At 36.1% G+C, this 24,312-nt stretch overlaps 1 protein-coding gene across 2 annotated transcripts in view; it reads left to right on the forward strand.

Annotated features, from left to right (window-relative positions):
* MEGF9 (multiple EGF like domains 9) overlaps nt 1–24,312 on the forward strand; it is a 107,295-nt gene that overhangs the window by 34,769 nt on the left and 48,214 nt on the right. For both annotated transcript variants that reach the window (XR_010343410.1, XM_012458247.2), the window contains exon 2: nt 17,835–18,036. Coding sequence is in view for 1 of the 2 variants with exons in the window: in XM_012458247.2 (XP_012313670.2) it covers nt 17,835–18,036 (202 nt within the window). In the remaining variant the exon portion in view is untranslated. The remainder of the gene's footprint in view (nt 1–17,834; nt 18,037–24,312) is intronic.

The raw sequence follows: 24,312 nt of genomic DNA on the forward strand, positions 1-24,312 counted from the left end.
ATTCCACAGAATTCTTCCAGATCTTATCCAGGACCACCAAGGTGGTGCCTGTATAAGTCTGTAAAAACCACAGCGTTACTGCATTTGGAGCCCAAGTCGCTATGAATACCTCGAGAGCCTTCGCAAGAAGGAAAGGCACACATGAGCCCAGACTGTGAAGACTACAATAAATACCTAACTCTTTAATGCCTAGACACCAATGAACATTCACAAGCATCAACACCATTCAGGAAAACATGACCTCATCAGATGAACTAAATAAGGCACCAGGGACCAATCCTGGAGAAACAGAGATAAATGACCTTTCAAACAGAGAATTCAAAATAGCTGTTTTGAGGAAACTCAAAGAAATTCAAGATAAAACAGAGAAGTAATTCAGAATTCTGTTAGAGAAATTTAACATAAATTGAAATAAGTAAAAAGAATCAACAGAAATTTTAGAGTTGGAAATGCAGCTGACATGCTGAAGAATGCATCAGAGTCTCACTGTTGCCCAGACTGGAGTGCAGTGGCACAATCTCAGCTCACTGCAACCTCCGCCTCCCAGGTTCAGGTGATTCTCCTGCTTCAGCCTCCTGAGTAGCTGGAATTACGAGCACTTGCCACCACAACTGGCTAATTTTTGTATTTTTAGTAGAGACCAGGGTTTCACCATGTTGGCCAGGCTGGTCTCGAACTTCTTTGACTTCAGGTGATCTGCCCGCCTCAGCCTCCCAAAGTGCTGGGATTATAGACATGAGCCATTGCACCAGCCAGAGTCTCTTAATAGTAGAATTGATCAAGCAGAAGAACTAGTGAACATGAAGACAGACTATTTAAAAATACAAATTCAGACTGAATGCAGTGGCTCACACCTGTAATCCCCAAACTTTGGGAGGCCAAGGCAGGTGTATCACTTCAGGCCAAGAGTTTGAGACCAGCCTGGCCAACATGGCAAAATCCCATCTTTACTGAAATACAAAAAATTAGTCAGATATGGTGGTACACAAATGTAATCCCAGATATTTGGGAGGCTGAGGCACAAGAATCGCTTGAACCCAGGGGGTGGAGGTTGCAGTGAGCTGAGATTGTGCCACTGCACTCCAACCTAGACGACAGAGCTAGACCCTGTCTCAGAAAAACAAACAACCTCCCCCGACAAAAGTCAGACAATAATAAATGCTGGTAAGAATGCGGAGGAAAGGGAAATCTTTTATAGTATTGATGAGAGGATAAATTAGTACAACCACTATGGAGAACAGTTTAGAGGTTCCTCAGTAAACTAAAAATAGAGCTACAATACAATCCATCAATCTCACTGCTGGATATATTCTCAAAAGAAAGGAAATCAGTATATTGAAGAGATATTTGCACTCCCATGTTTGCTGTAGCACTGTTCATAATAGCCAAGATTTGGAAGCAACCTAAGTATCCATCAGCAGACTAATGGGTAAAGAAAATGTGTCGCATATACACAATGGAGTACTGTTCATCCATTAAAAAAAAGAATAAGATCCTGTCATTTGTAACAACATGGATGGAACTAGAGGTTATTATGTTAAGTGAAATAAGCCAGGCACAGAAAGTCAAATATTGCATATTCTCACTTATTTGTGGGATCTAAAAATCAAAACAATTGAACTCATGGAGATAGAGAATAGAAAGATGTTTACCAGAGTCTGGGAAGGGTAGTCGGAGGGGGAGTAGAGGGGAGATGGAGATGGTTAATGGGTACAAAAAATAAAATACACTCTCAAAAATAAGCAGTTAACTCTTATCAAATGGCAAAATTAGTTTTTTCAAAACTTTGAAAAATGTATACTAATGGAAAAGTGGTGGCACAAAAGATAAGTGTTTTGCTGCTTTTCAAATAGCAGTTTGATAGTTTAGTATGGTCCATATCTTGAATGCTTGATCCCAAATTAGTACATTTCTTTTAGAGAGATACTTCAAATACTAATTAGCAGTATTGTTTTAGTTATGAGAGTGCATTTGAATAAAATAGATGATAAATACTAACTCATGATTGTGTCTTTGGCTTTGAACACGTATGTTAAGTTGTACCAACTGAAAACAAATGCAAGGTATTGCCAATTGAGAATTTAGTTTGTAGCTTGGCCAACTGCTTCCCTCCTACCATACACCATTTGGTAATCGTTTGATTTTATGTCACTTGCTTACGGAAAAACCGATTGGAAAAAAAATAAGCCAGATGCAGTGGCTCTGGCCTATGAACCAGCACTTTGGAGGCTGAGGTGGGTGGATCGCTTGAGCGCAGGAGTTCAAAACCAGCCTGGGCAACATGATGACACCCTGTCTTTATAAAAATTTTTTTAAAAAATTAGGCCGGCATGGTGGTGCACACCTGTAGTCCTAGGTACTTGGAAAGCCGAGGTGAGAGAATAACCTGAGGCAGAGTGGTTGAAGCTGCAGTAAGCTGTGACCACGCCTCTGCACTCCAGCCTGGGCGTGCCCGTGCACACACACACACAAACACGCAAAGAAAAGAGAAAACACAACTGCATTTAGTATTACTAGGTAGAATTTCTTCTTCTTTTTGCCCCTTATCTCCTCCCCTTCTTTTAAAGGCAGAAGTGGTGGTGAGGCGAAGTAAAATGAGGAAGAGGTGAAGTGAAATGAGGAAGGGTATTGACGTAAGATAAACCTGGATGTGAATGTTGTCTCAACCACTTACCCGCTAACTCTGGTCTTGGAAAAGCACTTAGCTTCTCTAAGTTTTAGTTTTCCTCTTAATAAAGTGAGACTTGCAGTCTCGTCTCTACCCTTGCAAGGTTGTTGTAAAGCTAAGTGTTGATGCAAGTAAAATGTGCAACGAAGTCTGGGACATCATAGGTCATAGTAAATGATAATTATTCTTTATTATAATTAATAGTAATAAGGCAGCTTACCTAGGGATTAAGATAAGCAGTTGTGTGAAACAGTTTGGTGTATTTTATCACAAGCTGTTGTGGAGGAAATCCAGAATTATATATATTATTAGCCAGATAAGATATGATCTTTAATGGACAATCTCATGTAACTTAAAAATAGAAATCTTACTGACAAGAGAATCAAGGTGAAAACCATTAGAAACAATAAGAGAATTCATCAAAATACCTGTGTGGATATCCCAAAAAATCTAATTGAATGATTATTCTAATATTGATTAGAAGATACAATGGGAAAAAAAATCACAGTTTTAACCACTACTGCCACCACCACCACTAATGATAAAAAGTTTAGGAATAATCTTAACAAGATATGTATGAAACTCATATACATATTTTTAAGTTATAAAATTTCACTGACATAAAAGAAGACTGAATAAGTAGAGACACATATCAGTGCTCACAGATGGGAAATTGATTTTTTTTTGTAGAGATGGGGTTTTGTCATGTTGCCTAGGCTGAACTTGTTGACTCAAATGATCTGCCTGCCTTGGCCTCCCAAAGTGCTGGGAATGCAGGCAAGAGCTACCGTGCCTGGCTGAAAATTGAATATTGTAAAGCTGCCAGTTCTTGATACATTAATTTTTAGGATAAGTGGAATTACTGGGGAAATTACAATAGGAATATTTTTGGAGGGAATGTGGCAGTAAAGTTTAGGTGGAAACATAAATAACTATGAACAACTAAAAAAATGTAAAGAATAATAATATATTAGTGGAACATATTATAAAGATGCAGATATTAAAACTCTTTTGTATGCTGATATAAGAATAAGTCAGTTTTTTTTTTTTTTGAGACAGGATCTCAAAATGCCTGTGTGGATATCCAGAATGCCTGTGTGGATATCCAGAATGCCTGTGTGGATATCTGTTGCCCACGCTGGAGTACAGTGGCATGCTCATGGCTCACTGCAGCCTTGACCTCCCAGGCTTAAGTCATCCTCTCACTTTAGCCTTCTGAATAGCTAGAACCACAGGTTTGAGCCACCATGCTCAAGTAATTTTTAAAACTTTTTAATTTGGAAAGATGGGGTTTCACTATGTTGCTCAGGCTACTATTTAACTCCTGGGCTCAAGTGATCCTCCTGCTTTGACCACCCAAAGTGCTGGGATTACAGGTGTGACCCACTGCATCCAGCCAGACTAGATCAACTTAATAGATTAGACATAGATTCTGACGTGTAAAAATATTCCCATATATGATATAAAAAGGACCACAGTTTGTTTAGCCATTCACCAGTTAAAGGACATTTGGGTTATTTCCAATGTTTGGTGATTACAAATAAAGCTGCTATAAACATTCATTTACACCTATGTGTGAACTCAGTTTTCATTTCTCTTGGGTAGATACCTGGGAGCAGAGTTATTGGGTCATATGGTAGGTATACATTTAACTTTATAAGAAACTGCTGGCCCGGTGTGGTGGCTCACGCCTGTAATCCTAACACTTTGAGGCCGTTTTCAGAGCAGCCTGAGCAAGATAGCAAGACCCCTGTCTCTGCACAAAATTTAAAAATTAGCCAAGCATGATGGTGTGTGCCTGTAGCCCTAGCTTCTCAGGAGGCTGAAGCAGGAAGATTCCCTGAGCTCAGGTGAATGAGGTTACAGTGAACTATGGTCATACCACTGCACTCCAGCCTGGGTGACAAAGTGAGACTCTGTCTCTTTAAAAAAAAGAAAAAGAAGAAAAAAAGAAACTGCTAAATTATTTTTCAAGCATTGCCATCAACAACATACTAGAGTTCTACTTTCTCAGCATTGTGGTATTTGGTATTGCCAGTATTTTGAAATTTACCATTCTTTATTATTATTCTTTAAGTTCTGGGGTACATGTGCAGATTGTGCAGGATTTTTACATAGGTATACACATGCCATGGTGGTTTGCTGCATCCATCCCCCCATCATCTACGTTAGGTATTTCTCCTATGCCTGTGTCCTGAATGGTTTTGCCTAGGTTTTCTTCTAGGATTTTTATGGTGTTAGGTCTTATGTTTAAATCCTTAATCCATCTGGAGTTAATTTTTGTATAAGGTGTAAGGAAGGGGTCCAATTTCAGCTTTCTGCATATGGCTAGCCAGTTTTCCCAACACCGTTTATTAAATAGAGAATCCTTTCCCCTTTGCTTGTTTTTGTCAGTTTTGTCAAAGATCAGATGGTTGTAGATGTGTGACATTACTTCTGAGGCCTCTGTTCTGTTCCATTGGTCTATATCTCTGTTTTGGTACCAGTACCATGCTGTTTTGTTTACTGTAGCCTTGTAGTATAGTTTGAAGTCAGGTAGTGTGATGCCTCCCGCTTTGTTCTTTTTGCTTAGAATTGACTTGGCTATGCAGGCTCTCTTTTGGTTCCGTATGAAGTTTAAGTTTTTTTTTCCAGGTCTGTGAAGAAGGTCAATGGTAGCTTGATGGGGATAGCATTGAATCTATAAATTACTTTGGGCAGTATGGCCATTTTCACAGTATTGATTCTTCCTAACCATGAACATGGAATGTTTTTCCATCTGTTTGTGTCCTCTCTTATTTCCTTGAGCATTGGTTTGTAGTTCTTCTTGAAGAGGTCCTTCATATCCCTTGTTAGTTTTATTTCTAGGTATTTTATTCTCTTTGTAGCAATTGTGAATGGGAGTTCGTTCATGATTTGGCTCTCTGTTACTCTGTTATTGTTGTATAGGAATGCTTGTGATTTTTGCACATTGATTTTGCATCCTGAGACTTTGCTGAAGTTGCTTATCAGCTTAAGGAGGTTTTGGGCTGAGACGATGGGGTCTTCTAAATATACAATCACGTCATCTACAAATAGAGACTTCCTCTTTTCCTAATTGAATACCCTTTATTTCTTTTTCTTGCCTGATTGCTCTGGCCAGAACTTGCAATATTATGTTGAATATCAGATGTGTGGTAGTATGTCATTTTGGTTTTAATTTGTATTTTCCCAATGAAAGATACTGAGTACCTTTTCAAATGTTTATTTGTTGTATATATATCTTTGGTGAAGTTTCCAGATCTTTTCTCCAATTTTAAATGGCATTGTTTATTTCCTTATTGTTGAATTTGGAGAGTTCATTATATATTCTTGATGCAAGTGCTTTGACAGAAATGTGATTTGCAAGTATTTTCTTAGTCTATGGCTGTGTTTTTATTCTCTTAGCAGTCTTTTGAAGAACAAAGTATTTCATTTTAATAAAGTCCAACTTATAAATTTTTCTTTTATGTATTTTACTTTTGGTGTTTTATTTGTAAGCTCTTTGCCTGATGCAAGGTCGATCATATTTTCTCCTGTGGTTTCTTCTAGAAGTGTCATAGGTTTACATTTTCCATTTAGGGCTGTGATCCATATTGAGTCAATTTTTTTTTTTTTTTTTTTTTTTGAAACAGAGTGTCATTCCATTATCCAGGCTGGAGTAGAGTGGCGTGATCTCCGCCCACTGCAACCTCCTTACCCTGAGTGCAAGCAATTCTTCTGTCTCAGCCTCCCAAGTAGCTGGGACTACAGGTGCCTGCCACTTCACCTTGTTGGTGAGGCTGGTGTCCAACTCGTGACCTCAGGTGAACACCTGCTTCAACCTCCCAAAGTGTTGGGATTATAGGTGTGAGCCACCACACCTGGTAAAGTTAATTTTTATGTAAGATGTGAGTTTATGTCAAGTTTTAATATTTTGTTTACAGATGTCCAACTGTATGAAGACCATTTATTTTTTTAAAAAAGCATCCTTTCTCCATTGAATTGCCTTTTTATCTTGACAAAAATTCTGTTTGTTAGGTATTTCTGAGTGTTTATTTCTGGGCTCTCTTCTGTTTGATTGGTCTTTGTGTCTGTTTTTTTCTTTTTTCTTTTTGCCAATAATACCGTGTCTTGATTACTATAGCTTTACAGTAAGTCTTGAAATCAATTACCGTGAGTCCTCCAGCTTAGTTCTTATTTGGCTATTGAGGTTTCTTTGCTTTTTCATATATATTTAAGATTGAGATTCAATTTGTTAATATCTACAAAAAATCCTTCTGGAATTTTGATTGGGATTTATTAAATCTATAGATCTAATTGTTTACATTATATGTCTCTATATTTTTAGGTCTTTTTGTTTCTTTTATTGTATTTTGTAGTTTTTAACATAAAGGTCATACACGTTAATTTTGTATGTAAAATTAGTCCAAAAATATCCTCCTGGTCTCTCTTGGGCTTACTCTGCCTGTATTGGTAGATTGGCTACAGCTGGAGGATCTAAAATGACCTCACACATATGTTTGGGGATGACTGGAGTAGCTGAGACTTGCCTCTTCATAGATTCATTGGGAACCATAATGATCTGCCATGTGGAAGTGGAAGGATAAGGAGAGAACTTGATCATAGTAAAATCCTCAATAAATGCTCATTGATTTATCCAATGACATGGAGACCAAAGAAAGAGTTTCAGAAAGGAAGGAGTATCGGTATGTCAAATGCTGCAAATGGTTAAGCAGAATATAGCCTGAGAAGACTCTTGTTTTGTTTTAGGTTAGTAACTTTTGAGAAAGCATTTTTAATAGTTTAGAAAAGATCACAGAGCATTAAGAAGAAAACATGGTGAAGAAAAGGAGGCAGTCTGTATTTTTGTTTGAGAAATTTTGTTTAGAAAATAAATGCTAGTTAAATGGAATCAGAGACTAAACAGAATTGTGAGAGACACATTGCATATTTGAAGGTAAATTCTGTAAAAAGTGAAAGACTGAAAAGGCTGAAGGAGGTGGATAGTGGGAGCGGGCAGAGTAGAGTCCTGGAAAGAGCTCTGGGAGAGGATATGATAAAGAACGCAATTGGAAGGATTGTTTGGTCTTGGAAGGAGCTGGCTAGCCTGAAACTGGAGGGAAGGTTAAGTTGTTGGGAAAAGGGAGGAAGAGAGAAAAAGAGGTCTCAGGTTCCACGAAGTTGGAATCATTTGCTGGTTGTACAATGGGATGGAAGACCTAAAGAGCAGCTTGGAATAGCCAATGCCAGCAATGGATATGGAAACAGCAAGATAAATCTAAGAATTTAGAAGCAGTTCTAGGGACTTAGTGAGAGTAAAACCTTTAACAGGCCAGGTTTTTATATTGTAACTTTCTCTAACAACACTCCAAGAATATGGGAGAGGATACATAGTGGAAGATACAAAGAACTTTTGGAAGCTGGGCACAGTGGCTCACAGCTATAATCCCAGCACTTTGGGAGGCAGCCAGATCATTTGAGGTCAGGAGTTTGAGACCAGCCTGCCCAACATGGTGAAACCCCATCTCTACTAAAAATATAAGAAAATTAGCCAGGTGTGGTGGCACATGCCTGTTGTCCCAGCTGCTCAGGAGACTGAGACAGGAGAATTGCTTGAACTTGGGAGGCAAGGGTTGCAGCGAGCTGAGATTGCACCATGGCACTCCAGCCTGGGTGACAGAGTGAGACTCCATCTCAAAAAAAAAAAAAACACTCGGGGCCGGGCACGGTGGCTCACGCCTGTAATCCCAGCACTTTGGGAGACCGAGGCAGGTGGATCACGAGGTCAAGAGATTGAGACCATCCTGGTCAACATGGTGAAACCCTGTCTCTACTAAAAATACAAAAAATTAGCTGGGCATGGTGGCGCGTGCCTGTAATCCCAGCTACTCAGGAGGCTGAGGCAGGAGAATAGCCTGAACCCAGGAGGCAGAGGTTGCGGTGAGCCGAGATCGCGCCATTGCACTCCAGACTGGGTAACAAGAGCGAAACTCTGTCTTAAAAAAAAACACTCGAAAAAAACTTAGAGAATAAGATGTTCAGAATGCTAATGAGGAAAGTATTTGAGTACATGATCCTGTATATTAAATATTTTTCTATAATCTAGACTAGATTTCTTTCTTTCTTCTACCTTTTTTATGACTTCAGGAAACTTGTTGAATTATTCCAATTCTGTGTTAAAGAAAGTCCCTTCTGCCAGAAAATTGTAAAAAGCTATAGTTTAACCAATTCTAATTCCTAATTTTCCCCACTCCCTTACTTTAGAGCATTTATTGTCATATCTCGTTTCTGATATTAATTTCTGAGAACATTTTCTACATTTCAAGAAAAGTGGGACATCTGGGGAGATAACAGTAAATATCCTATTCTTGTACTGTCACATTTTTTATCTCACTTCATCCTCAGAAATAACAGTATTAAATATATTTGCTGTCATTTTGCCTTATGTATTTTGAAACTATATTATTAGACATATATCTAATTTAGAACTATATATTTTAAATGAATTGTACATTTTATTATTATATAGTGACCAGACCTCTTATCCTCTTATAATGCTTTTTTTTTTTTTTCTGCCTAAACATCTATTTTATCTAATATTAATTAATATAGCTATCTATACGAGTTTTCTTTTGGTCGTTATTTACCTGCTTCATCTTTTTGCATTCAGTTACTTTCAACCTTTATGTATAATTGTGTTTTATGTCTTTTATAACCTGTTTGTAGCTAGATTTTGTGGGGTTTTATTGAATCTTGAAGATCTTTGTCTTTTAAATTGACCAGCTCTATCTAATTTTATTTTATAAAATGGAATCAAAGTTGAACAGATATTTGTAGCTATTTATTGATCACTATAGTGCTAAGGCACTATGAGAACTTTGGAGAACTATGAGAAAATTTTCCATCATTGAGCAATTTAAAACCTATGATTTTCCCTTAAAACATAGCATATACATTCAAAATTTTCAAAGGAAATTGCTTTCTGATTTACTTATTAGGATTATTAGATACACCAGTGGCTCAATTAAAAAAAAGTTTTCGTAAACCAAAAACAATATATATCACCATATATAATTTGACCTTTAATTATTTTTCATGGTAGATGAAAAGAATTAGCTACGTTTTATACATTGAGACACTGAAACTCCGAACAGTTAGACTCAATGAAGGTCCTAGATCTGGTTAATTAGCAGCAACGTTTGATTTTAAGGTGGTCTGGGTCTCTCTGATTGTTCAGCTTCTCAGAGTGAAAAGACATGGACTTTGGAGTTAACTCAGTTTGGGTTTTAATCTCTTCTCCAGTACTGATTACTTGTATGATTTGTTTCATCTATCTGAGACTCAGATTCCTTGCTTAAGGTACCTGCATCACAGGATTGTGGTGAACACTAAAGGAGGCCATTTGTGTACAGTTCTAGTGTGATGTCTGATATATGTGTAGTATATGCTTAATAGCTGGTAATATCATCTTTGTTATTAGTAGTAAAAACTAGCCTTTATAACCTTTTCCAGAACTTGTCATCTTGTCTCATTAATTAGATGAATTATCTTTGAATTGTGGAAAACTGGCAGAGAGCCAGGGACAAGCACTAACAACATGGTTTTTAAATATGAGACGGAAAATTTTCTACAAAACTTGGGTTATGTTGCTCTATTTATTTCATATGTCGACCATAAAGCTGAAGAAATGTTTTGCTCTAGTAAATTGTTACTGGGAACTTTAATTGATACATTTTTATTTTGGAACAAAGGTTAAAGCTTTTCTTTAAAAGTAATGGCTTTAATACTGCACATCCCTACAAAGTCTGATTTAACTAAAGAAATTCATCAGCTTTAATATTAAGTTTCCTAGGTTTTCAAAGGTTTGTGGCCACACCTTGGCATAACATAAATGTGAAATGTAATTTGCGTATTACTGTTACTCTAGAGTAAAACTCTCTCTCTCAAAACAAAAACTCTCGTGTTGATAATTCCTTTTCCCTAGAATTAGGCTTTTCTGAGATACCTTTTCTTCAAACCTAAAACATGAAATATGGTCCTAATAAAAAGTACATTTTGAAATACACTATATACTTAGGAAATCAGGCCTGTAGTCAAGATAATACAGTTTGTTGGTTTTTGGGGTTTGTTTGTTCATTTGTTTGTTTTGAAGACAAGGCCTTGCTCTGTCACCTGGGCTGGAGTGCAGTGGCACCATCTCATCTCACTGCAACCTATGCCTCCTGGGTTCAAGCAGTTCTCCTGTCTCAGCCTCCAGAGTAGCTGGGATGACAGGTGCATGCCACCATGCCCGACTAATTTTTATATTTTTAGTAGAGAAGGGATTTTGCCATGTTGGCCAGGCTGGTCTTGAACTCCTGACCTCCAGTGATCTGCCCGCCTTAGCCTCGCGAAGTGCTGGGATTGCAGGTGTGAGCCACTGCACCCAGCCAGTTTGTTGGTTTTTTTTAAAAAGAATCATTTGATGTACATGCAGAGGTTAGAATTGTGTATTCCTACTCTTGATTTTGACAATCATTTTTTCTTTTCAATTTGAAAATCAGGAAAGGTGTAATTTTTGTGGATCCAATCCTATGCTTGTGAAAATGGGTGAAGTTCTATGTTGGATAGATTAGATAGATTGAAAGGTATACTTACATGCATTTTCCTGGTCTCTGTTTAAACAGAGTAGGGTTTTTAATGATGACTCTCAAGAGGAAACAAACAATTGCATATGGAAAAAGGATAGTAATCCTAGACATCTTTATCTTTAATTTTTTTCCTCTTCTCCTTTATTGTACATAGGAGCAGTTGAAACCTAATACTTAAGTTGGAGCCAAAGGGAAAAGAAAACATTGTACTTCTTTTAAGTGAAATAGTATTTTAAATACTAAAATGTTCCACAACTCCTTATGCAATAATTAGCTGAAGCATTAATCACTTCCTGCTATCTTAAGTTTAACAGTCACTTTGAAAAAGCCTCAATCATTAGTTGGGTCCCCTGTGGACTTTAGTGCCACAGTTCAGTTGAAACAGTTGCTTGTGGGACACCAAGGCTTCCTTCCAGCAAAATTTTAAAAATTGAATCTAGTAAAACCTCATTGCTTAAAATTTTTTTGCATATTTAAAAATTTATATATAAAGAAATTTACTCATTTGATGTGCAGTAGTTCTATTAGTTTTGATATCTACATAATCAAGATACAAAATGGTTTCATTACCCCCTCAAAATTCCTCTGTATTGCTACTATACAGCCATAAAAAAGAATGAAATCCTGCTATTTGTGGAAATATGGATGAAGCTGGAGGTTATATTAAGTAAAACAAGGCACAGAAAGATAAATACTGCATATTCTTACTCATATGTGGGAGATAAAAAAAATTTTGAACTCATGAAAGTAAAGAGTAGAATTGTAGGTATTAGAAGCCATGAAGAGTAGGTGAGAAGGAAGGATGGGAAGAGATTGGTTAATGTATACACAATTATAGCTGGATAGTACTAAATGAGTACTGGTGTTCTGTAGCACAATAGGGTGAATATGATTAGCTGTAATTTATGTTTCCAAAAAGTTAGAAGAGAGAATGTTGAATATTTACAGTACAGTGAAATGATCAGTGTCTGAGGTAATGGATATGCTATTTAGTCTGATTTGATCATTACACATTGTATGCATGTATTGAACTATCACTCTGTGGTGGAGTGTGGTGGCTCACACCTATAATCCTAGCACTTTGGGAGGCAGAGACAGGTGGATTGCCTGAGCTCAGGAGTTTGAGACCAGCCTCGGCAACACGGTGAAGCCCTGTCTCTACTAAAATCCAAGAAATTAGCTGGACATGGCAGCATGCACCTGTAATCCCAGCTACTCAGGAGGCTGAGGTTACTTGCTAGAACCCTGGAGGCAGAGGCTGCAGTGAGCTGAGATTGCGTCCCTGCACTCCAGCCTGGGCGGCAGAGCGAGACCATTTCTTAAAAAAAAAAAAAAAAAAAAAGATGTATCACTCTGTATTGCACAAATAGGTATTCCATGTCAACTAACAATAAAAGGAGGAAAAAAACAAGAGTGAAATTGTTGTTGAATTAATGCAAAGGAGTCAGAAATTGAGTTTTGCAAAGGTATTTATGCAATTTTGCAAAAGGCTATATAGATGGAATTTCAGTCTGTCTTCCTGAACCAGATTCCTGTGAGTGCTCTGTATTAGTTATAGCTACAAGTAGTTTTCCAGTATCTGTGTTTAAATGCAATAATTTTGTAATCATTTTAGTTTAGCAACAATATTGTTGTCAGAATAACATTTCTTTGTTCTAGGAAATTTGCATCATGACTGAGGACATAGTTTTTTCATTTTGTTATGCAAATTTTCATTTTACTGTTTTTATGGTTTTTTATCTTTAAAGTTTAACACACAATTGTACCAAACTGAGCATTACAGTTAATTTTAGAACTCAGAAAGGACTTCAAAAAGAGACACACAGAGAGAGGACACATTCATTAGGACATACAATCACAATTAGTATTTTTCAAAAACTGCTATCATTAATGCAAACAAGCTGAATACCAGCACCCACCAAATATTCTCTATGAGATGGTTAAAAGTTGGATGAAGAGAGAGTCTACCAGGTGTACGAGAGGCCTAGAAAAGATCTTCAGTATGTTCAAGTAGATAATCTCTTACCAGGGCAAATGTTTGTGGACAAAGGGCAGGGCAGGTAGAGGTAGGTGGCAGGGGAACTTAGGGGATTTGTAAACAAAATACTCTCTTTTAGTGCTAAAAATTTTTCATCTCTTGGCTTTTGGGATGTTTGAAAAAGTGCAGCATTTTATTTTCTCTGGGACTTTATATTTCTACTTTCAAATACTTAAAGCAGTTTGGCACAGATTTTAGTTTCTTATTCTTCTTCAGGGTGAAAATCACTATATTTTATTGTCCTTCAGAAGCTAGACAACAAAAGGAAAAAAATGTTGCCAAGATTATGCTCTCTGAGAACATTTACATTACCCTTCTCTATTTCTCTACAGAGTTTTCTAAAGAATTAAAGGGCATGAAAGGAAACCTGCCACTCACATGACAAAGAGTTTATTCCATATTTACTTTTAGGCAATTGAGTGAGCTTTTTGGCATCTTATTCACACTTGTCTGTAATTAGCTTTTGGTGTCCTCTTCATATTGTTTCATTCCTATTAACATCCACACTGGTGACTTGCTGTTAATCATGTTGCAGACTCCTTTGTGCTGCTCTGGTGTCTAAGATTCTAACTCATTAAAAAGTCAGCACTTTCTCTTGTCTTTGGTCCTTCACATTGCTTCTATCAATTGAAACTTCCTTCTTTTTTCATATTGCCAGCTTTTTTTTTTTTTTTGAGACAGAGTCTCTCTCTGTTGCCAGGCTGGAGTACAGTGGCGCAATGTCGGCTCACTGCAACCTCTGCCTCTTGGGTTCAAGCAATTCTCCTGCCTCAGCCTCCCGAGTAGCTGGGACTAAAGGTGCATGCCACTACACCCAGTTAATTTTTGTATTTTTGGTAGAGATGGGGTTTCACCATGTTGGCCAGAATCATCTCGATCTCTTGATCCTCCCAAAGTGCTGACTGAGATTACAGATGTGAGCCACCGTGCCTGGCCCAGTACCAAGGATGAATAATAAAGAAATGTTCATTTTTCATCTTCTCTGAACCCACATCCTAAATCCTTCGGTTTTTACCACTGTATTTTTAGGCATATATATTGTTAATGAGTGGAGCCTAGTATAAATAGAATATCCTCTTATTGTCTACTTGGATGACCCACAACATGGATTTCTGCATAACAGGACACTAATTCTGTTTTCCAGACATTATTAAAAGCTGCTATGGTACTAAACCCATTATCAGCCTTTTAGATTTTATCCTCAGGGTATAATGAAGCTGTGGCCTGTGAATCTAACATCTGAATTGCATTTATTATTTTATCTGATATCACTTTCTACTTTTTTCCAGCTGTTGTATTAATTATTGCAGTATTCCAAACCACTTCCAGCTTAAATATTGGGGCTGAGTGTTATAGGTACTATTATTATGCCCTGTTTACAGAAGAAATGAAGGCATACAGAGGTTAATTAACTTGCCTAAGGTGATAAAGTTAGCGAGAGAGCAGGATTTAAATCTTAGCCATCTACCTCTACAATCCGTGCTCTAACTGCTTTGCCTTACTGCCTCTTCAAACTGTTGTCATTTGAGAGATTTAGATAGTAGGTATTGTTATTGATTCATAATAGGGGCAGTACAGTTAGAGTTAATGGAGAAGTGAGTTTCAGTTGATTCTTAAAATAGGGAATAGGTTTAAATATGTGAAAAAAGAGCATTCCAAGGTACACAGAATAAGCAAAGGTTCAGAGACAAGACTAACCAGAGTATGTTCAGGGAATAATGAAGATATTAGACTGACTATGGAAATAATAACTAGTGAACTTGGTTAGTATTGAAAGTTTATCCATTAGAACTTAATTGGGAAAAAATATTAAGTGTTTATATCTGAGTTCTTAGATTCAATTGAATTCTTTAGAAAATACTGCTAATCTTACTCCTTGGGAACACCGACTCAGTTTTCAGATGGAAATTTCTTAGTAAGGAAATAATAAAATTGATAGTCTTTATTATAGAAATTTTTTTTAGTATTTTCATTTTTTCTTGAGCTAGTTCTGCTGACACCAACATAATTTGATTAGTTTAACTTGTGATAAAATATGTCCAGCAGGAGGAGTTGGATATAAGTTGAATTTCTGCCAGATTTCAGAAGAAAAATGTTATTTTAAGTGTTCTGGTCATTTCTGGTGGAGTGAAGGTCTTGTCATGAAGTTGTCATTGGCAGGATTACAGACCACTGAACATGGCTTTGTTATTTACAAAAACCACAACACACATATACAAAAAGTAGATATCATGTGAAAACATGTAACTCTGTCAAAGAAATGTCATGCTTATATAGCCTAGTGAAAATAAGAATCTTGATTGTAATGGGAAGCTGGTTCCTTTCCTAAGCTTGAGGCTGAAGAAATCTGAACTTTCCTTTGGGTTTTGTAACTAATTTACCATCCAAGTTTGAAACAGACATAAAATAAATAAGCTGTCAATATTTATTTATTTATTTTACTTTACTTAATTTTTTTTTTTTTGAGACAGGTCTCACTGTCACCCAGGCTGGGGTGCAGTGGCAAGATCTTCGCTCACTGTAATCTCAGCCTCCCAGGCTCGGGTGATTCTCCCACCTCAGCCTCCTGAGTAGCCAGGACTACAGGTGCATGCCAGGACACCCAGCTAATTTTTGTATTTTTTTTGTAGAGATGGGCAATCATGTTGCCCAGGCTGATCTCAAACTCCTAAGCTCAAGTGATCCGCCTACCTTGCCCTCCCAAAGTGCTAGGATTACAGGCATGAGCCACTATGCCTGGCCTATTTATTTGTTATTTATTATCTTTATGAACTAGAAGAGCTCTGAAGAGCAGGGAAATGGTGACACCAAAGGTTAGGAACTGCAGAAGTGTGGGAGGTATACAATTGGCCAAGTAGGAATTTCTTTGAGCAATCTTTTATTTTGACTTGTATGAATAAATAAGCTTCTTGTGATTATATAAAGAATTTTGAAGCTTAATTTCCTTTTCTGGAATAGAGACGCAAACCCCTTTATAACTTCTGTGTAAGACTCTGGATTTGCAGTTGTCTCATAGCTTTTTGAAGTAATCAGAAATAATATTAAAGATTTTTTTTCCAAGCTAAACTTTATCGGTACAGTGCCATTTTATATAGTGCCTTACCTATTTAGAACTATAATTTGTACCATAAATTTCTCAGGACTCTTTAAGGGTAGGATCATAGCTCTTTTGGAATGGTACCTATTCCTAGAATAAATATGTTAATGCAAAGTCGTCTGTTAATACTGTACCAAACTATGTTGAAAACACTTTTCTTTTGATAAAATGAATAGAAGCAGTAGCAAAAAAACAAATCCTAACTGACCTTTAAATGAATCTTTGCGTTAGAAGGCTAAAACTAAGGGCTTCTAAATATTTTTTATCCAAAGAACTGTCTGACTGCGAAGAGTAGTAGGCAGGTGTGTGGTGGGGAGGAAGTGGGGATGGTTAATGGGTACAAAAAAAAAACCAGAAAGAATGAACAAGACCTAGTATTTGGTAGCACAACAGAGTGACTATGGTGAATAATTTAATAATTAATGATAATAATTTAATTGTACATGTTAAAATAACTAAAAGAGTTTAACTGGATTGTTTGTAACACAAAGGATAAATGCTTGAGGTGATGGATATCCCATTTACCCTGATGTAATTATTACACATTGCATACCAGTGTCAGAATATCCCAGGTACTCCAGGAGTATAAGGTGTGTATATTTATGGGGTACCTGAGATATTTCTATGTACTCATAAAAACTAAAAATCAAAACATGTCTTTTGAAAAGTGAAAAAAGTGAAGCAAACAACAGAGAACTGTTTGAAATATATTTAAAAGAAATGTTTATTTTCCAAATATTTTAATTTGGGAAAGACATTCAAATTGTAATTGGTTTTAACTCACAAATCAGGATGAACCTGTAAACCTTCTCCTCTGGATTTATTGTTCATCATTTCCTTAAAGTTTCAATTCTTCATTAATTTCTTTTTTTTTTTTTTTTAAGTATAGGAGTGGAAGTTTAATAGGTAGAAGAGAGAGAGAAACAGCATCTTTCATAGAGGAAGGGGTCTCTGAGAGGAAAAGACCTCTTCATTAATTTCTTCCTGGCCAAAGCATATTAGCTTGTGATTCTAGCTATAGCACAATCTCGTATGACCTTAAATAGGTTACCAAAGTTAATCATCTGAGGCTTAGGCTTTTGCTGCTCTACAATGAGATTATTTATTATTTAACATGTTATCATTTCCAGCATGTTTCCTTAGTGTTATGCAGATAAACCTGCCTTTGGTGGCTTGTAATTCAGAAAAACTAATAATACATACATACACACACACTCTCTCTCTCCATAATTTATATTCTCTATATGTTTCTTGATTTAAATAAACTAAACAGGACAGAAAGTAAATTTGAACTAGAGTTAATTTTATCTATCCTTACAAAGTTGTCATGAAAATTCATTAAGAAAAATAAAATAGAGTTCATTTTATTAAGAGGGCATTAAATCTTAGTTGGTAATGTCTCTTTCCTTCTTTCCTTTGCAGAATATGTATGTAACTGCTCTGTGGTTGGAAGCCTGGATGTGAATCGCTGCAACCAGACCACAGGGCAGTGTGAGTGTCAGCCAGGTTATCAGGGGCTTCACTGTGAAACCTGCAAAGAAGGCTTTTACCCAAATTACACTTCTGGGCTCTGTCAGCCATGTGACTGTAGTCCACATGGAGCTCTCAGCATACTGTGCAACAGGTAAGCAACACAGGGTGGAATTGAAGTTTATTTTATTTTAGCAAGGGAAAAAAAAGGCTCCTACTCTCAAGGACCATACTGGTTTAAACAAAGTGGAAGGAAGGTCATAGATTTACAAAGTATTTTGTATACTTTTATTCCCTTACTCTATATGTTATATGTAAAGTCAGGATTTAAAAACTTCAAATTTACTTATTTTTAGTTCTTCAAAAGCACTAGAGTCGCCAATTTCTTTTTGGGATAATTTCTGTAAATCTCATGAGAAAAAATCATTGAGGAAGAAATCTGCTTTCTGGAAGGGCTTTCAGGCATGAAACCTGCTAGGAGGTTTAGAAATGTTCTTATGTTTATTAATATACCATTAGAGTTTGAGGAAATTTGTTCTTTGATTTATTTTTCTCTCTAATCAAAATTCTACGTTTGTTTCTTTGGACATCTAAAGCTTAACTTGGGAATAACCTAATTTATTTAACTAGTGGTAAGTAGACTGGTTTTGCTCTATTTACCAATATATTTTTGAGACCAAAAGTAGATTAATCAGGAATTGTCTTTAAATTAGTATGTTATTTGGAGGTAATTTAATCTAGTTTGCCTTGTACCACGCTGAAAGTAATTATTCTTTGACTGTATATGAGGCATTTGGATTTTTGTGGACCCCAAGTCAAAAAACTGAAGAGACAGTGTTAAATAATGAAAATAAATAATGACAGGTTATACTCAGTGTAACCTGGGTATCCCAAGATCTGCTGCCACTTAGAAACTGTGTTCCTTGGACAAGTCATTTCATTTAACTGAGCCTGTTTCTTCTTAAGGTTGTTGTGAAGGTTAAATGAGTTGATATATATATATAAAATACCTAGCACATATCACTCAATAAATTCTGGTTTGTTTTAATTTCAAAGGAATATTATGGTTTTAAATGTGAGAGTATGTTTTAAGTACTTTTAGCTCCTTGACAAAAAAGTGCTTTATACTTTAGCAATAGATATTTTAGATGCTTTATAAATGACATTGTACTGTTATAGAATATTGTATCATATTGTAGTTTATTAAAAATATAGAAGAGAACTTCATTAAGAAATTTATATTTTCAAATGCAGTAATAATCAATGCTTATGATGCTGGGAATTTTAAAATAGTTATTTGTCTTAATACTCACAGCAACTCCTCATATGTAGGTTACTAGACCACAAAGTAAGTACCAGAGAAAGAATTCCAAATTAGGTCTTTCAATTCCAAGTCTAGTTTCTTTACCACCATAGCATATTATAGCATATGGATTCTGTAATGAGAAAACTGATAATCACTCTGTTCTTTCAGATTGAGAATAAAGTAGTTGCTTAACGTTGTTCCCTTCATTCCCTGTAAAACATGCTCATACAAGTTAGATTCAGAAGTTTCACATTGCTTACCATTTTAAAGGATATCGTTAAGTTTGTTCATTCTGGTGTCTCATGGAATGTCCACTACTTTCTTTAGAATAATATTCTACAAACAGATTTGTTTTGAGTACTTTTTGGAGAGACAGAAGAGTGTTTACTTCTAGGCCCAATCCTTTATTAGAAGAGAAAGAAAGAAAGGAAGGATTAAGAGAGAGTTTTATAATAGAAGCTGTAAAAGAGGAAAAAACAGTAATACTAATGTTTATATAGTATCTTACTGTAATCATGGTTCTTCTACAAATTATTCCTGATTTATCTTTTCTCTAACAGTTAATACTATTAAGTTTAATGCTAAAATACTATCCTGAAAATGGGTGGTAACCATAAAGTAATGGAAAAGTACACTAGACTAGTAATCTAAAGGTCTAGGGCAGGGGTCTGCAAACTATGGCCTATGAACCTAATCCAACCCACTGCCTATTTTTGTAAATGAGGTTTTATTGGAACATAGTTCCACCCTTTTATTTATGGATTATCTATGGCTGCTTTTGTGCTATAGTGGCAGCATTGACTAGCTGTGATAGAGACTATACAGGCTGCAAACCACTATTTGGCTTTTTTGGAAAAAGTTTACAAACTCCTGGTTTATATGGTGGTTTATATCCAGTCATGATGGGTATTTCTAGGTAATCAAGTAACTTTAGGCAGTTTACTTTAAACTTTATTTTATTCTGTTTATTATTTTATTTTATTTTATTTTGAGACAGGGTCTGACTGTGTGCCCAGGCTGGTCTTGAACTCCTGGGCTCAAGCGATCCTCCTGCCTCGGCCTCCCAAAGTGCTGGGATTACAGGGAATAGCCACCGTGCCTGGCTGAATTCTTTTAAATGTTTGTCTTTTTATTTGTGAACTGGAGATAATAATCCATGTCCTGTCTCTCTCCTGCATAAAGTTGTTTTGTCTTAAGAATCAAGCAAGATAATGCATGTGTAAATCTTATAAGTTGCAATTGCTAGACAGATAATACAAATAGTTATGGGAACCATTTATTGCACATATGCTATACGCTAGGGCACTGTACTAACTTCTTGATGTGCATTATCTAATTTAATTTTTACAAAAACTCCCTTGAGGAGAACATTATTATTTTCCCACTTTGACTGAGAATTCTGATGTTAAGGGTATAGTTAAGTTTATACACTAAAACTGCCATTTAATCCATTTGAACAAATGTAATACGTAAGCAGAGTCCACAGAATGACTTTGCAGTTAATGTTTTTCCTAGTAGAAAGCCTCTTGGTATTTAACATCCAAATGTCCTAGAATTAATTATCTCTCAATTCAGTGTGTTTTGGCTGATGATTATAAGATACATATTTACATTTATACATATTCACAGAAATGCAATAAAGCCAAATACTGCATTTTAAACAAGATAATGTGTGGGAAGTCTGTGTTAAATTCCACATATAGTTGGTAGACTGTCAGAATCACATGTCAACAATTTGAAAGGTGCACAAAATGTCAACAAAGAGAATGTGTAGCATGTTACTACTTATAGCCACTGTAAAACTTACAAATTGTTTTTGCTCAGGAAATTATGTCTTCAGCATTTTATATCCTAATATGGGAGTTTGTTACCTTTGTATAGGTGCTTTACTGTGTTTTAGTTACACTTTAGGAACTCGTTTAGTTATTTGGGGTTGACATAAAATGAACTGTAATTTTTTTCATTTAAAATTGATAAATAGGTTTTTTGTTAGTATCTCATATAGAATATCTGATATTCAGTAACGAATGATTCATGCAGGAGGTGGAAGAGACCTATAATATTATTACTATGTTACTTAATGATGGAGACATGTTGTAAGAAATGTGTTATTAGGCAATTTCATCATCAGACAAGCATCATAGAATGTACTTACACAAACCTCAGTGGTATAACCTACTATATACCTAGACTGTATGATATGGCCTGTTGCTCCTAAGCTACAAACCTGTACAGGATGTTACTGAACTGAATATTGTAGGCAATTTTAATACAATGGTAAATATTTTTTATCTAAACATAGAAGAGATACAGCAAACATAATATAAAAGATAAAAATGGCACACCTGTCTAGGGTACTTACTGTGAATGCAGCTTACAGGACTGATAGTTGGTCTGGGTGTGTCAGTGACTGAGTTGTGAGTAAAAGTGAAGGCCTAGGACATTATTGTACATTGTACACTACTATAGAATTTATAAAGTCTGCACATTTAGGCTGTGCTAAATTTATTTTTTGAAAGTTTTCTTCAATAATAAATTAATCTTAGCTTACTCTAGCTTTTTAACATTATAATCTCTTGATTTTTTTAACTTTTTGACTCTTTTTGATAACACTTAGCTTGAAACACAAGCCTATTATACAGCTGTGCAAAAATATTTGCTTTTTTATATCCTTATTCTATAAGCTTTTTCTTATTTTTAAATTTTGGGGTTTTTTTACTTATTAAACTTTTGTGTTAAAAACTAAGACATAAACACACACATTAGCCTAGGCCTACACAAAGTCAGGATCACCAATAGTACCATCTTCCACCTCCATATCTTATCCCACTGGAAGGCCTTCAAGGGGAATAACATGCATGGAGCTGTCATCTATGTTAACAGTGCCTTCTGGGATACCTCCTGAAGAAACTGCCTGAGGCTGTTTTAGTGAACTTTCTTTAAATAGGTAGAGGTACACTCTAACATAACAATAAAAAATGTAGTATAGTAAGTATATAAACCAGTAACAGTCATTTGTTTTCATTATCAAGTATTATATACCATGTATAATTGTATGTGCTATACTTTTATATGATTAGCAGTGCAGTAGGTTTGTTTACGCCAACTTCCCCATGAACACATGAGTAATGTGTTGCCCTGTGTTACCACAGCTATGATCTCACTAGGTGATAGGAATTTTTCAGCTCATTTTCATCTTAAGGGATCATCATGATATATTCTGTACATCATTGACCAAAATGTCATTATGTGGCACCTGACTGTATTATTTTTCCCTGTACTATATGGACTATTTTCTATATGTACCTACCTGATAGCTTCTGTTATCCTTAGTAGGTTTCTTTTTTTAATAAGTTAACACGATTTTATATTATCCTGACAGCATCAGAGTATGTTGATTTCTCAAATCCTTTCGCATCTTCTTCTAAGTGAAATCTGGAAGGACCTTGCTTCCCCTGCAACCTATGCAAGTAATGATTGTTTTCTGTCTCACACTCTTACTTTTCTAGACCTGGAGTTGGAATAGATACCTCCCTTGCTCTTCATTGCTGCTCCCAGAGTGCTCTTTCCAGCCTCCTTCCTAAAAACCCCTTTGAAGCTCATGGCAGCAGACTATGCTGTCACACCTCCTTGCTGCTGTTTCTACTCCTGGGCACCAGTCTTTATTCTTACACTTGGCTCACTGTTATCTCTGACACTACACTTGCCATAATTTTAGATGATTGCAATATCAACAGATGAGCCTAACAATACTTTGGCCTCTCAGTTTCTTGACCTCTCTTCCAGTAAGTTTTCCTCCATGCTCTCTTCAGTCTTTATTTCTTTACTTGCCCTATTTCTTGTTTGTCTTTGGCCTGTTAAACTTTTGAGATAAATTTATACTTCTATCGGTCATAACAGAGTAATTTTTTTAGTTTTAAAAAATATTATTAAAAAATAAAGGCCAGGTACAGTGGCCCACACCTGTAATCCCAGCACCTTGGGAAGCTGAGGTGGGTGGATCACCTGAGGTGAGGTGTTCAAGACCAGCCTAGCCAACATGGTAAAACCCTGTTTCTACTAAAAATACAAAAATTAGCTGGGTGCGGGGGCATGCATCTGTAATCCCAGCTGCTTGGGAGGCTGAGGTGGGAAAATTGCTTATACCTGGGAGGCGGAGGTTGCAGTGAGATGAGATTGCACTACTGCACTCCAGCCTGGGCAACAGAGTGAGATCCTGTCTCAAATAAAATAAAATATAAAATAAATAAATAAAATATTATTTCAGAATGTCAGGCAATTTGTCAGAACAAGTAGTGCATCACAAAAGTAGTTTAAAAGCCTGTACTTCTAGTCTTTTATAAGAAAGGCTTAGGAGCTCTAAATCCACATAGCCCTAAGCACTGAATTTCTTAGTAGGAAGTTAAATTGACATGAAACTAGAACAGAAATGGAAAGTTGCGGGACTATTTGCTTTGCAAGACGACATGGATGAACTATGAGGAAATATCTTTGTGTTCTGCTTTGCTGGAAATTATACATGAGTTGGTTAAGGGAGAAAGGAAATTGTAGATAAGTAGTGAGATGTGTAGTAGAAAGGGAGTGGAATTTGGAATTGGTAGATTTGGATTCTGTTCTTGGTTCAGCCACTGGCTGTGTGATGTGATTAAGCTATTTGACCTCTCTGAACCTCACTGCTTTTATCTGTAAAATAGGATTAATATATCTAACATGAAGGATTTTTCTGAGAATTAGTACAAAAATACAGTTAGATAGAAGAATAAAGATCGAGTCAAGTGCTCGGGAACACAATAATGTGTCTACAGTTAACTATATTTTGTATATTTCAAAACAGCTAGAAGAGTAGACTTGGAATGTTTCCAACACAAACATCATTACCCATTGTATGCTTATGTAAAAACCACATGTGTCCTATAAATATATCTGATTATTATATATCCATAAAAATGTTAAAATATTTAAAAGAAGAAAATTAAATTACGTATGTGTGTGTCCACTTAGACTGGCACATAGATTCAGCTCAATAACTCTTTCTATTTAAAAAAACTCTTTTTTTTTTTTTTGAGGCAGGATCTTGCTCTGCACTCAGGCTGGAGTACAATGTGGCTCAATCATGGCTTACTG

The sequence above is a fragment of the Aotus nancymaae genome, unplaced genomic scaffold (assembly GCF_030222135.1).
Source record: "Aotus nancymaae isolate 86718 unplaced genomic scaffold, 86718_ANA_hifiasm-v0.15.2.pri h1tg000003l, whole genome shotgun sequence".
Taxonomy (NCBI): Eukaryota; Metazoa; Chordata; class Mammalia; order Primates; family Aotidae; genus Aotus; species Aotus nancymaae.